Genomic DNA, 13,619 nt, shown 5'->3' with positions numbered 1-13,619 from the left:
GTTTCTCCAAGTTCTGCTCAGCGCTGTGGAAGATGAAAGGATCTCTGTGTGTCTCCTGTTCAGTCGCAGAACTACCAGTGCACTCGAGATGTAGATGAATAAAACATAGAGATTGGGACCTCCTGTTGTAAACAAATCAAATTCCCGAACCTGAACCTTGTTGGAAAAACAAAAAAAATTTTGGATAGTAGCCATAGTATTTTTAGAACAGCCATTGAAAGTGAGTGCTACTAGTATTTTTCTTCTCTTACTTTATGCAGAGACACAGAAGATACCATGTTCTCAGACTCGATGAGGTAATTTTCATGGCAAGAGTTGTTGGTGTTGTAGCTGTGATGCACAGGCGTGATGGAGCTGTGCAAGCTACACTTCAAAATCCAGGTCAAAATCTGTCATTTGTTCCAATATAATGGCACAAGAAATCTAGATAGTGTTTTTTTCCATGTGAAAAATTTGGTGTTTTGAAAGCAAAAAGTCAAAGAGGAAGCAGAGGACTGGGTGAGAAGGGGGAAGATGATCTGCTGAAGGGACAAGTCGAAAGAAAAAGAAGAAGAAGAAGAAGATAAACCATAGTAAATTCCACCCCAAATATGAGATATTAATAATAGCCCTCACTATAACCCAGTTTCACTGTGTAAATGAGGTTATGGACGCACAGGAAACAAGGCATTGAGCTTCCTCCATTGACCGACAGTGGTGAGCCATGAGGCCATGATCCTCACAGACAACACACGTGTCTATAACATTCAACCTATCAAACTTGTGCTTGTTTAATTCAAAGACAGCTGAGCTCTGTTTTTTTTCCAGGTTATTTTTCATCCCATCGATTTATCATTTTGAGGGCTTCCTCTGATGTGGTTGAGTTTTCAAAACAAAGGAGCTTGAGCTCTGTGATGCGGAAGGTCGTACTAGAGCTCAGACATGATGAGTAGCTGAACAATTGTCGGAATCAAACAGTGGACAGGAAGGTTAATGGTGCTGGAGAGCCACACTTCTTCATCGTTCATCCATAGATTCTACCAACCAGTCACATTTACAACATATTCAATTGCTTCATCTCTGACTAAAGCGCGTGACGCACAAATCGAGACGCACACGTGCGACTAGCAAAAGAGAGAATTTCTCAGGGAAAGTCAGCGCTGAGCAACCACAGACCAAAGTTGTGAGTCAGTCTTATTTGGCCCGGCGCGTGAAGGAACGGACCAAAGGATGATGTGTTCCCCTCTGCAAACCAATGTGGTGTTTCCATCGCACCACAGTCGCCTGCAGATATTAGCGTGAGCATGCCACATCACTGCCACTTCCTGTTTGGGTTCGAATGGCCTCAGGACATTAGAAACTCTCTGGAGATTAAGCTAAGATACCACTCCATCAAGCTGGAAGACAGTTATCGCATAGACATCCCCGGAGAAGCACATAATGAACTTCTGTTATACCACCGGAGTACAACATGGCCGCCGGCTGGGGAACGCCAGGAACAATAACTTAACTGTCTACCAAGAGAAACTCTTTCCAGCCAGCCAATCCAAGTGCAACTTTCAAACATCACCAGAGAGAAAAGAATCCAAATTCAAGGTTGCACAGCAGCAAAAAATGGGCCGTGGAATGGAATGGTGCTACCCAACTCCGCTGAGCTAACTGACTAGCGTCCGGCTAAAATCCTTCAGCTTATTCACTTTTAGGAAATAGATGTCTCATATCTTCAGCAGCTGAAACCAGCTATTCTGGTGAAAACTTAAATAGACAAGTATCAACTCCTTGCTACTCCTGTCAGCCTTTCCATGGAGAATCACATTCTGCTGACGTGAGCATAAAATCACCGAGCTCCAGCCTCTGTGACCCACAAGCTCTTCCCATCGCGATCGGCAGAGCAAAGCCCACTTTCCTCCAGCTGTGTGTTCTTCAACATAGTAATCTATCGCTCCTCTCATCTCCACCATTGGAGGGTTGATGGAGGGTCGGCGTATGAGAATGTATTCTCCATTCTATAGCTATTTCTGCATCTCCACGGCAAATCCTTCGGTGGAGTGGGAAGAATCTCGGCTCAAAAAATCGCTGGTTCTATGCTTCATGGCTTTGCTTCTTGTCCTTCAGGGCTAGTTTCAGGATCAAGCCACATCTGTGTGCAACCCTCGATGTTGCTCAGAAATTCATGATTCATTTGTGTCTTTGTGTGTTTATTCAGATTTCCGACGCCCTCCAGGAGAGCTACACAACATCAGCGCTGTGGCGGTTCCTGAGTTTAGGCTACGCCCTGATGCTGTGTCCCTTCATCATCGTCCTCGGAGGAATGTTCTTCCTGGCCACCGCGCTCTTCTTCCTGGACGACCGAGAGAAAGCCGAGAAGCAGTGGGTGACTCATTGTTGTTATATTATTTAGAGTTTCCCCTGCTGTAAATATTTCATACACTTATTTACCAGGTTAAAATCAGGAGAACAAAACCGCCCACAAACTGTGGAGCCCAAAGTCAGAGTCAGCAAAAAGTGGCGGAGAGCTGAGACAAGCTGTTCCAGCCATCAATTTGCTTTAAGTGCGCTCACTCATTCATATTTTCCTCTGACACGCGAGCAAGCGGGAGCGGGCCACTTCCTTAAAAGGCGAAAACAAATAACTCCTGGTGATCGCCGTCCAGAGACACAACTTCTTGTTTTCCTTCTGGTTTATTTGGTCCAACTATTTTATCGCGTTGACATTCTCCTGCCGCTGCCAGCGCACCCAAAAATGACTTCCTTCCTCTGGACGACAAGGGACGTTTTTAGACAGGATGGCAGTCGGATGTCTGACGCCTGTCTGTAATCTCCCTTTCCTCGCCCTGTGGACTCGGCCGCCGCTTGTTCCCACACTCACACGTATTAAAACATATTTTCCTTATTTCCACAAAGGGAGTTCCATCAGGGAGCTTGGCACGGTTGGTGGAAACCATTAACTTCAGGATTGTTTCACTTTTCAAACCAAGAGCGAAGGCTACAATTTAGCTGTTAATATTTCCCCTGTGTGATGTTGATGTGGCTGGTCGTGCTGCGGCTTCAGCTGGATCGCGTCCAGGATGAAAATCGGAACATAAAATGTGGGACAGCGACCAATAGCGCAGTTTTTCTGTCACAGTGCCAGTCAGTGATATGAGTCTGTGGCCGTATTTGTGGATTAAGATATCTAACCGCTTCATGGCTCATGGGCCAGATGGCACATGTTCACTCAGACTGTATCAAACCACAGTCACACACACAGTATAGCCCAGTTCAAAAGTCTCCCAGGGTGTTCGGAATGATTGCCTTGGAAAACACAGCGCTCACTTCACGCAAAGTATTATAATGGAGGGTAGCTTAAGTCATTGTTGCAGCCAAAGTGTTTTAAAGTTTTTTCAAACATAGAACCATTTTACCACATTTCATAAACCTTCTTCAAGTGCTCTGTGATCATGGACGGTGACTTTCAGAGCAGTTCATCCTGAGATGAATAGATACAGATTTAATTTTGAATTTAACTGTTAAGATATTCTTTTGAATCATGCCCAAGTCCAGTGAGTGTGCGAGGCCAAGTCCAAGACTGAGACGAAATGCAAAAAAAGTCCTATAGAATGGCACCTAAATTTGCTCATTTTCAACCAAACCTGAAAGTTTTATTAAAATACGCTTGTCTGTTTAAGAGTTAGACAGACCCCCAATACAAAGTGGCTGACGTAAATAAGGTAAATTTTTTAAATTTATTTTCAGATTTTTTTAAAAATCACAGCTGCTAGGGTTTTGACAAAAAAGAGTCCAGCATAGCTGAAACAGAGACAAGGCTAAATTCCCGAGACCAAGACATTGTAGTTGTGGTCTTATGTCTGTCCTTCAAACCACGACAAGTCGCAGTTTTCCAACACTATCTGTCTGTTTACAGCTCACAAGGTGCCAAAAAATGGCTCACAAAATTAAGACGTCTCTTATGGAATGACAGTTGAATAACAGTTGAAGTTCATAAATTTCGTTAAAATTATGGCACGTCTGGGATTCCATACAGGTTCAACATAGGAATAAATATAGTTTATACATTTTTATAAAAAATGTATAGATTTTTTATAAAACCATTTTTTTTATTTATACAAAATAAATTACTAAAAATAATTTAATAACTTTATATTTGATTAGAGAGTACTGTATAGAATGGAACGTGCACCTGTGGAATAATCTTAATCCTAATCTTAATCTTAATCCTATTGTATTTAATGATAACTAAAACCACTAAATGACTGAATTGTGTTGAAACTTCTCCACCGTGTGCGCCACTGTGTCTTCTATTCTTGCCGTGCTCCTATAGCCGAGCTAATCATTCACCGCTCAGGTACATAAACATATGCAGAGCAAACACTGGGCTGCCTCACAGACTCCGACACAGACCTTCGCTGTGCTGCTCACTTTTCTCCCAAACATCCCATTGAGCCAAAACAGCAGCAGCTCTTATGTAAGGAGCTGCAAACAACACCCCCGAGACCAAGACAGATGACAGCAACTACAACTTGGTACAACTCGACTCGTTCCTTGGCGGGATATTTTTAGATTCCATTCACGCTGTAAAGCCCCTGTTTCATAAAATTCTACTCTTTTCACTCAAGACTTTTTTCCCCACCCGGTTTCCTCCAGTGCTAAAAAAAGGAAAACGGTACAAGTTACTCACTGGAGCAAGGCTGGCTATATTTAGCGTTTAAGTGAGCTGTATTATTTCTAGGTTGTTAGCAATTCTCGCCTGTGGGGCTTCTATTTTTAGCTCCGGTTCGGGATGTTCCCCGTCTTCGCCCGCGTCTTCACCCAGTCTGCTCTTCCAAGGGCTGATGTGCCAACCAAGATATGTCTCAGTACCGCGTTGGGGGTCACAGCGGGCTCGCAGAGGGGAGAAGAGTATTGATGTGTTCCATATTGCACGAGGTCCGACCACAGCAGTGCAACCTTAAAGTGACCTCACATAAATACAATCAATATGTTGCACTTGTAAAAGGTCACGACAGGTCAAATCCAATGTGTATCCCAATCAAAACAGAATGAACTGAAAAAGTGAGCACTAAAAATGTTGCTCTCGCGACCTTTCGCCTATAGATTTGACTCTTTCCAAAATGAAGTGAAGTGTTTCAGGCAGATCTGCAACAGTCCTGACAGCCTTGCGTACATCATGATCAACTCTGGCCAGGAGGTCATGTGATCGTTGGAATTTGTTTACCCTTTTGTTGGCTAAAAACAACAAAAATTTTGAGCGCTGCAGCGTCTTCTTCGTCCTACTGTGTGTGTGCAACCATACTGCCACCTACAGTCCCATTGTGTTAGTCGCGATCAACAACATTTCTAATGTTAAAAAGGCATGAAATTATACAGATAAAAGTCAACTTAGGCTATTATATTGTGTACAAAAGTATTGTTTTCTGGGTTGAAACTGGTGTCTTCAACACATAGATTGTTTCAACTGAAAGTTAGTCCGCGTCCCACTAACATCGGATGGCAAGTGAACGTGACTACTGCGCATAAATGCACCTCTGTTTTGAAGGAAAAGGTGGCCGCGAGGAAGTTATTGACCTCTCTAACACTCATTCTTTCTGTTCGCAGGTTGAGCCAGCTGTCACGACAGGCCGCCTCAGTCAAAGTATAACCAGGTAATTTCATCAACACTTAGCGCTCTTGTAACCAGGGAATCATTAGGAGGCCTCAGGATTCCACTGCATGTTGAAAGAGCCTGGAGCGAACTGGCTGACCGAAGTGTGTAAAGACTTGTGCGGGTCTCCGCTCAGGGTTAAGGTCAGGGTCTCAACAGGGTGCGACTGGTGGACGTCAGCTGCTGTTCGACTCGATGGAATGCTATCAAAAGTCAAGCGGCAACTTCCTGCCCTTTATCAAAGTCAAACACATGTCGGAAAAGCTCTTTAATTATTAACTACAGGGGGAGTGGAGACAATGAAGGGCAGCCCACCGGCCGGACAATGGGGAGCTACTGTAGCAACAACAAGATTAGACTCTGACTCACTGATTAGAGGGACAAAAAGTTCACAGACCTATTTGTTGAGGTTATCGTGCGGGGTGAAAGGTCAAGGCTTGTGTTGGAACTTAACTTGCTGCTGCGACGTCTGATGGGCTCAACAAAGGGTCTTGAATACACACCAGAGTCAGAGAAATGCAGCGCTGTGTTGAAAATGTTCCATGATAAAATCCCACTCTGCTGTGAAGCCCAGTGCAGCATGTGGGTTTGACAGTATGGTTCGAGTTCCGTGGAGGAGGTTTGTCGTCGCTGAGCAAAATTACACCGGCGTGTCATATCTGGGGTCAACAGCAGGAATCGGGTCAGGCTCCAAACTTCCTGCGTGCACTAGACTTTATTCATCAACAGCAACATCTCTGCGCAGGTAAACACAAACAGTGAAAAGCTCCCGTCAAAATTAAAGCCTGCATATTAGTTCTGAAGCAGCAAACAAGGATTATGCATCAGGCAATTTGCATCATGAATACATAAGACTCATTATAATGGAGCATTGTAATTAATTCATGGATTTACATGTTAAAATAATCAACATAATGGGTAATTAAAATGTATTCTAATGAAATAATAATAGTCAAATTGCATATTCATTTTCCAAATGTGCAATATTTGCTATATCTATCTCATGAAATGCAATAAAATTTAATTTAAATTAATTTTGCAAAACCAATTTCTGTTTACTGTTTGCAGGTGGTTCACTGAAAACAACAGTGATGGGGAAAAAAAGAAACAGGCAGTTTAACAGTTAAAAAAGTGATGTTTTGAAAGCCTCTTTTTAAATCACTAAACTAAAGAAAGGAAGACGCCTGACTTAGTTACGGCGATCGACATGCAGATTTGATGTTGTGTTCCACACACCACTTTTGAAGTGCAGCCTGAATTATGTAGAGGAATCTTTGCGAATGCTGTTATGTTAATGTGCAACCCATTAGTTGTCGCTCTCCTGTACTGCAACATTAACACACTTGACGTACGTAAAAGTCTCCCACGCCGTCGGAGCCGACTGTGTTCTAGTCCTCAGTCGTCTGTCACTCATCCTGGCTTTCAAAGTGGGATAATAACAGAGGACAGCGACTACAGCAGCACAGGTCGGAGTTGAAAACGCCTCAGAACCGATCGCGCCACCTCTTTATCTCATTTGTTTTGGACAGTCTAAAACCAGGATCAATACAGTCACCGCGCTGGTGAGAACATGAACACACACAAGGAAGAACTGTTGTAAAACCTGAGCTGAAATGAAGCTGTAATGACTTAATTCTGTTGTGAATTACGAGCTATTAATCTCTGCAGATAGAATTGAAGTCAAGATGGGATCTAATTATTCTCCTCTGGAGAAGCGAGAGACCTTGTCTGGCCACGCTGCCCCGCACGATAAGTAAAGAACATCTCCCAGCTGTATGCTGTCGTGAGGTCTTTAAGCTCATTTATTCAGCCACCACAACCTCCCCTGCACCCCGAGAGAGGAAGTGCACTTTGTGAATTTTGCTCGCAGATTTTCACCTCACAGTTCCAGGAGCGTTGACAAGTGTTTGCACAGCTGCGCAGCTGAACTTCCCTCCTTCACGCTCTTATCGTTCAACAATAGTTCAGAATAGTCAGGCAGCAGAGCGGAGAGGAGGAGAGGAGCGAAACCAGCGACCACACACACATGAGCAAACCAGAATCGAAGCCATGATTCATGGCCCGGCGAATATAATATATCGACCCGTCAATATGTCGGCCTCAATAGTCTAGTACTCAGTGTCTCCTTCTTGTCCCTTGTTCAATGCCAGCTCCCCTACTGGTGGAAAGTGTAATGATAAGGCAGGCCGTGTCAGTCTTGACGCTCATGCGTCATGTATAAACAAGCGCCCGATATGAATGATGCTTCATCGTTTTCCAAAAGCGGCTGATCCCTCTGCAGCAGCTAATTGTTTTTTTTTTCTTTGTATTATGTGTAGCTAATTGTCCGGAACACACCAGTGTGTAAGCTAAACTGCGTGTGCGACTGGGGGGCTCTGGATTGGATGGTTTCCCACTAAGCTCCCAGTAATCCTCCTCCTGCAGCAGCAGAAGTTTGTGTAGCGTAGCATCATAATGTCGGAGCAGCAGGACGCGGCACAATCGCAGCCAAGTGATCGCAGGCGTGGTGCGGCGAAGTCTCGCAGCTGGCACGTTCCCCATGGCAACACATCCACTGTTTTATGTAACTTTCCGCATCTGGAAGTGGTAAAAGTGGAGATTGAATCCTCATAAACAAGTATTATTAGTCGGAGGGTTTATGGGCTCACATTAGGATTGAAACGAATCTGCTAGATCTGCTTTTATGATGCCACGAGAGGACAAAGAGGGCTCACAGACAGGTTCCTCTTTTATTAAATAAAAGTCATTTCTTTTTACGTGGTGAATAATTATGCTCCACTGGACTCATGTAGAGCTCTGCTACGGTTATGGTTAGACACGCTCCAGAGATCATTTGGTTCCTTCAAGATGCCACGGCTGGCTTTCAATAAAGATGGAGCACCCCGATGTCCGTTCAGTCATTTTAGTGACCTGCGTATGACATTTGGCCGTAACATTTGGTCGACAATATTGACAGAACATTAACGTCTGTTCAAAAAAATTAGCATTAGCGTTGATTCGGCATCTGGCCTACTCCTCAGAAAGGAAAGTTGCTATTGGCTGTCTTCAGAAAAGTCGCTAGTCGGCTGTGTCCATGAGATTTTATATTCCCCCCGTAACTCTTGATAGAGAAAAAAGTAGAGCACATGATGCATCACACGGAATGGAACACATTCTGACAGTTGTGACATCACACAGTTTGGGTCCCCCCCAACAAAGACTTCAAAGCATTTGAAAGCAAGAATCAGAGACGTACAAATATTGAGGACAACAACTCGTGCTTTAAAAGGAGATACACATTCTGACAAGGATACAGAACAAAGCACAACAACACTACTCTTTTTGCCCTTACCACCATGGTGATGGGGCTCACGGCGAAACCCACTGTTTGATGAAAATAGCCGTAATATGTGCTTGTGTAAAAAAAGTCTCTAGATGAGTTTCTCAAAAGAGGTCGCCAAAGGGTTCGAAAAATCACCAGTTATTACCACAAAACTGTCAAGTTAGCGACACTTCTGTTGAGACAAGAGCTGCAGCTTGAACGCCATTTTTTTTCTTTGTTTGTTGACTGTGTGTTGCTTAAGCTATTGCCATGTGCCATCCTATTCAGCTCAGTTGAATATGACTATTTTAAATGGTAAAATAATATAGCTATAATAAATGTGGGGCAGTAACATTTTTCGCCTTAACAGAGTGCCTTTCTTGCTTTGTTCATACAGCTGACAAAATACTTCTCTTGCTAGTAGTTTACAGCTTTCAATTTTTGTAGTTGGAGAATGACTTTCAGTTCCAGTGAAAACAAGTAGAAAATATCAGACGTTTTTGTAGCATTTGAAATAGCATTGATGGCAATGAGGCGAGTTGGACAGCTGGTGGCAGTAGCTTTATGGACGTGCGAGGAATTGCTACAAATAAAACTAGCATTCAGATTGTAATTCAAAACTGAATCACCAGTTCCCAGTATCACAATAGATATCACAATTTATTTGAAATCTGTTCTTCCTTTTTTGAGTCGTATGATCTAAATCCGCAGTTAAAGACCCAACATGATACTGTTAAATAATGGCATCGCTCTGCTGATGTATGTATTGTTTTCATCAGGACAACACTGAAACCGTTCTAATCCTAATGCAGCTGGTAGTTCTGTACGATATCCGCATTGATTTAAAAGCTCCATGTGCACATCTGGACGCTGGTGTTTATATCAGTGTGGGGGAGCAGCTCTGTGTTGGTATGCATGGAGGTAAATATTTAGGTCACAGGCTGGTCCGGGTGTGCGGGCATTATCGGGAAGGTCCTGACAGATGGTCCGGAGCTTTCCCGACCTCGCCGTTAATTACACGTCCCGTGGCGAGGAGCGACTCGGACTTCACCTCTTCTCTGTCTCTCTCTGCTTCTCAGGTGACAACCCGGCGAGGAGCCATCTGAAGAGCAGCCAAACTCCATCAGATTTAATGACGATCAAAGCGGGGGCAGCTGAACCCCCCTTTTTTTTTTTCTTCTTTTTTTAAAGACCACAGCTGATTCTTCACGCCGTCATGAACTTACTTTTCCTTCCCTGGTTTTGAAAAAAGGCTGCTCAAGACGAGAGCGAGGAAGCGTCTTGCTCCTCCTGGAAACATCTCTCCAAACTGGTGAGAGTGGACACCGCCCGACAGTAGCTGTCCTCTTCCCCTCTGTCTGCTAGGAGCCACTGAACCTTCGGGGGAGGAGGGGAGGGAGGAGGCGACCATGTGATCCCTCCCAGTCCTGCTGCCATACTACTGAGTGCTGACCACGAACCTGCCCTTCTGCCTGCCTGTAGTGTATGTGTTACCTCGGCTATCAGTCTGCACCAAGTGCCATAGCCTCATTACATTCCTCCAGACTTTGCACTGACCACTAACAGCCCTCATGACGTCGCCGCGCTCTGCGTTTACATGCACACGGTGAGTCAGCAAGTTGAATAAAAGAGGCCTTATTTGAAAATTGGCGCTGCTTTAAATCCAAAAACCAGTTGGGGACACAAAATTTGAGTCCTGTAAGATCCAGAAAAAAGGGCCTGGAGTTGGACGTAAAACATCGCTACCATGTGCATGTAACGCACAGCTGCCAAACCAGGAGCCAAAAAGTGTCACCGTCGACCCGGTCAGTGAATCAGCCTTAACAATTGGAGCTATCACATGATCAGCTGTTTCCATTTTGGACCCTTCTCTTCTTCGCTTTTAGCACTTAAGTCGTTGCGGACGGTGCCGAGATGATTTCTGCACATGACCTTTTTTTTTTTTTTTTTTAAACTGGAGGGTTGCGATTGTTTCCGGAAAAACAATCTGGGTGTTTTTTTTTTGTTTTGTTTGTTTTGTTTGTTTTTTAAACAACACTGGATTACATATTTTATAATTTATGATGCCTGTCGTAACGTTTAAAAAGGGACAGTGTCATTTTCTTGTACATGTTTCTTTTCTTCTTTGTGCGTGGAAGCTTTTAACCCACTCTGCCTTATCAGTGAGCCGGATTTCCCTTTAAAGGGGGGGGGGGCTCTCTGATGGTTTAGAATTTCTGCAGTCACTTTTAATGATGCTGGTTACAATAACAAGTATTGTTGGACGAGACGGCCCCCTCGCAAATGTACATATCCCATTCCACTATAGGAGCTTAGAAGTCAATCGCGAGTGAAGGGAATCACAATCCCGGACAGGAAGAGGAAATGTAGGATAAACAAGGAATCTCCACCTCACTTTGAAATCTTATCAGTCTTCCCTTGTTTGCCCACGTTCCCATGTTTTTATTCTTTGGACATATCTCTCTTGCTACACTTTGACCTGATGCTTTGTGTGAGTCTCGTAGCACTTGAACAATGCGGTGTGGAGTTGTTGGTCAACAACACAGTATGACGTGAGTCATAGATGGACGACTAGATCTCTAACTGATCCATAAAAGGGCCGCAGGGTTGCAGGTTTTCGTTCCAACCGTGTAACCTGATTGGTCAACCAATGTGTTTGAGGACCAGTTTGAGGCCCCAGGACTAGAAGATGGTTGAGTACAGGCTTATATCAGTGGCGTCACACTCAAAAAAGGGCCAAAATCTTGAACACAATCTCACAAAATGTATTTAATAGTGGTCAGACCAGGTCTCTGGAGAGAAGATAAGGCTCCCTTTAAACTTTCGGAAGCTAATTTAGTATATTTATATCTGTGTCCAGTGATACTTCCAGCATGTTGCTGCATAATAATTGCATCTCTGCTGGCTGTCCCGGGTAAGCAACTGGGATTCTCAAAGGTGCTGGTTTCAACTTCATTCTAACTCGATAATTCATCACGAGCAAACCAAAGTGCAGGCCACATAGGTTAAGTTGGTGGGCCGGACTTGGCCCCCAGACCTTTCGTTTAACAAAGCTCACAAGGAAAGGCGGAGAACAACATTCCATTTAAGGTATAGAAGCACTGCAATCTGATGGTCTAACTGCTTAGTCCACCCGAAGCTCTGACCCGTCACCGTAGTGAGGCGACACTGCGTCTCTTTTAGGGGATATTTGTCACTAGTTTGTGAGATGCAAAGCGAAGTGGACATCCATTAGCTAACAGTCGTGTTTCCATCAGCGGCTACTGAGCATCTTCACTGTGGCTCTCAACCGAAAGACTTGGAGGTTCAGTAGTAATGACTGAACAGATCGTGACTGCTCACGCGGCAGCTGAGCGGTTCCTGGGCGTACTAAACCCGTTTATCTGCCAACACTAATGTGATTTTCAATCTTCAAAATCCGAGCACTTTTCAGACCACCGAGGAGATGCGGGAGGTTGCGGTGACCTTGGCGGGGGAATGAAAGAGAAGGTGGATCTGGTAGCATTGATGGGTGACTCACGGTTGCGAGTGGGCAGATGTGTGGGCTCGTGTCCTTGTTGCCGGATGATTAGCTTTAGCTTCTTCTCCAACTGCGTGGAGCTCTCTGAATGTGATTCTGTTTACTACACCTGCTTCTTACCTTCCTCTTTACTTTGTCCTTTTTTTATTGTAACCAAATGAGCTTGTTTTGTTTTTTTTATCACAGAAGTATATACTATATGATGCAGCAACTTTAATATATTGTAAATGATGGCTTGGATGCAATGTATTTATTTGTTACCACGATGAAGAATAATCTACAAAGGGACGTGTGAGGTTGTTAGAAATGCCTGTTTGTTTCTCCTGATGTGCAACCAAACTAAGATTCACCCCGTCGACTGTGATTTCATGTCTCACCAACAGTAGGGAACTGCAGTGTGTCAGTTTCGTAGACTGGATGCTCCACTCTTGTGTATGTTTTTGTTTGTTGTCAGAGCAGCCGATCACATTATTTTGCACATTTTCTGTTCAGGGATTTGTTTGAACCGTAGCCCCGCCTCTGGCTCAGGTGGTGGTGCTGACATCATCAACCATCTGACAGGACGTCGGTGCTGGTCGGATGGGTCATGAACTGAGATTCACTTTTGCCAAATTTAGTCGTTTTTTAGCACCAACCCTTGAGTCTGTTGTCGATGTTAATAATCACTGAAGTGATTTATTGAGAATGTCCTATTTCTTGTTATACAAGAATTATGTATAAAAAAAGCTATTTCTGATGTTGATAGAAAACAGAGGTTATTTTTATTTTTAGTCCAGATAGGAATGAAAGGATATTATTCTCAAGCTGAACTGTGATGCTCCCGTCCGGGGCTGATAGAACATGTACATGTCTGTAAATCAAATAAAACTATTTAATCACCTCATGCTGGTCTCTGACTGTTTCAACTGTTCGCAACACATCCATGAGTGAGTCGCTATCTAGAGTCATCAGTTTACTTCTGTGGGAGGAAAGCAGAGTGCCTGGAATAAACCCACACAAGCAAACAGAAATAAAATAAAATGTGATGCTTTAGCACTAAAATGCATTGCAATTTTAATATTTAGAGGATAAGAAAACTATCAAAATACAAGATAAAATGTATTCTGTTCTCTCCAAAACCGACACGTCTTTCAATGAAACGTAAGGAGTTGGTCACGGCCACTTATAAGTGTTTTGCA

At 43.7% G+C, this 13,619-nt stretch overlaps 1 protein-coding gene across 2 annotated transcripts in view; it reads left to right on the top strand.

Annotated features, from left to right (window-relative positions):
* spns2 (SPNS lysolipid transporter 2, sphingosine-1-phosphate) overlaps nucleotides 1-13,314 on the top strand; it is a 53,616-nt gene extending 40,302 nt beyond the window's left edge. For both annotated transcript variants that reach the window (XM_053846587.1, XM_053846586.1), the window contains exons 11-13: nucleotides 2,186-2,349; nucleotides 5,575-5,621; nucleotides 10,001-13,314. In XM_053846587.1, coding sequence (XP_053702562.1) covers nucleotides 2,186-2,349; nucleotides 5,575-5,617 — 207 coding nt within the window. In that variant the 3' untranslated portion in view covers nucleotides 5,618-5,621; nucleotides 10,001-13,314. The remainder of the gene's footprint in view (nucleotides 1-2,185; nucleotides 2,350-5,574; nucleotides 5,622-10,000) is intronic.
* The last annotated feature ends 305 nt before the right edge of the window (nucleotides 13,315-13,619 follow it).

The sequence above is a fragment of the Synchiropus splendidus genome, chromosome 17 (genome assembly GCF_027744825.2).
Source record: "Synchiropus splendidus isolate RoL2022-P1 chromosome 17, RoL_Sspl_1.0, whole genome shotgun sequence".
NCBI lineage: Eukaryota > Metazoa > Chordata > Actinopteri > Syngnathiformes > Callionymidae > Synchiropus > Synchiropus splendidus.
This window is presented reverse-complemented; position numbering and strand designations above follow the sequence as displayed.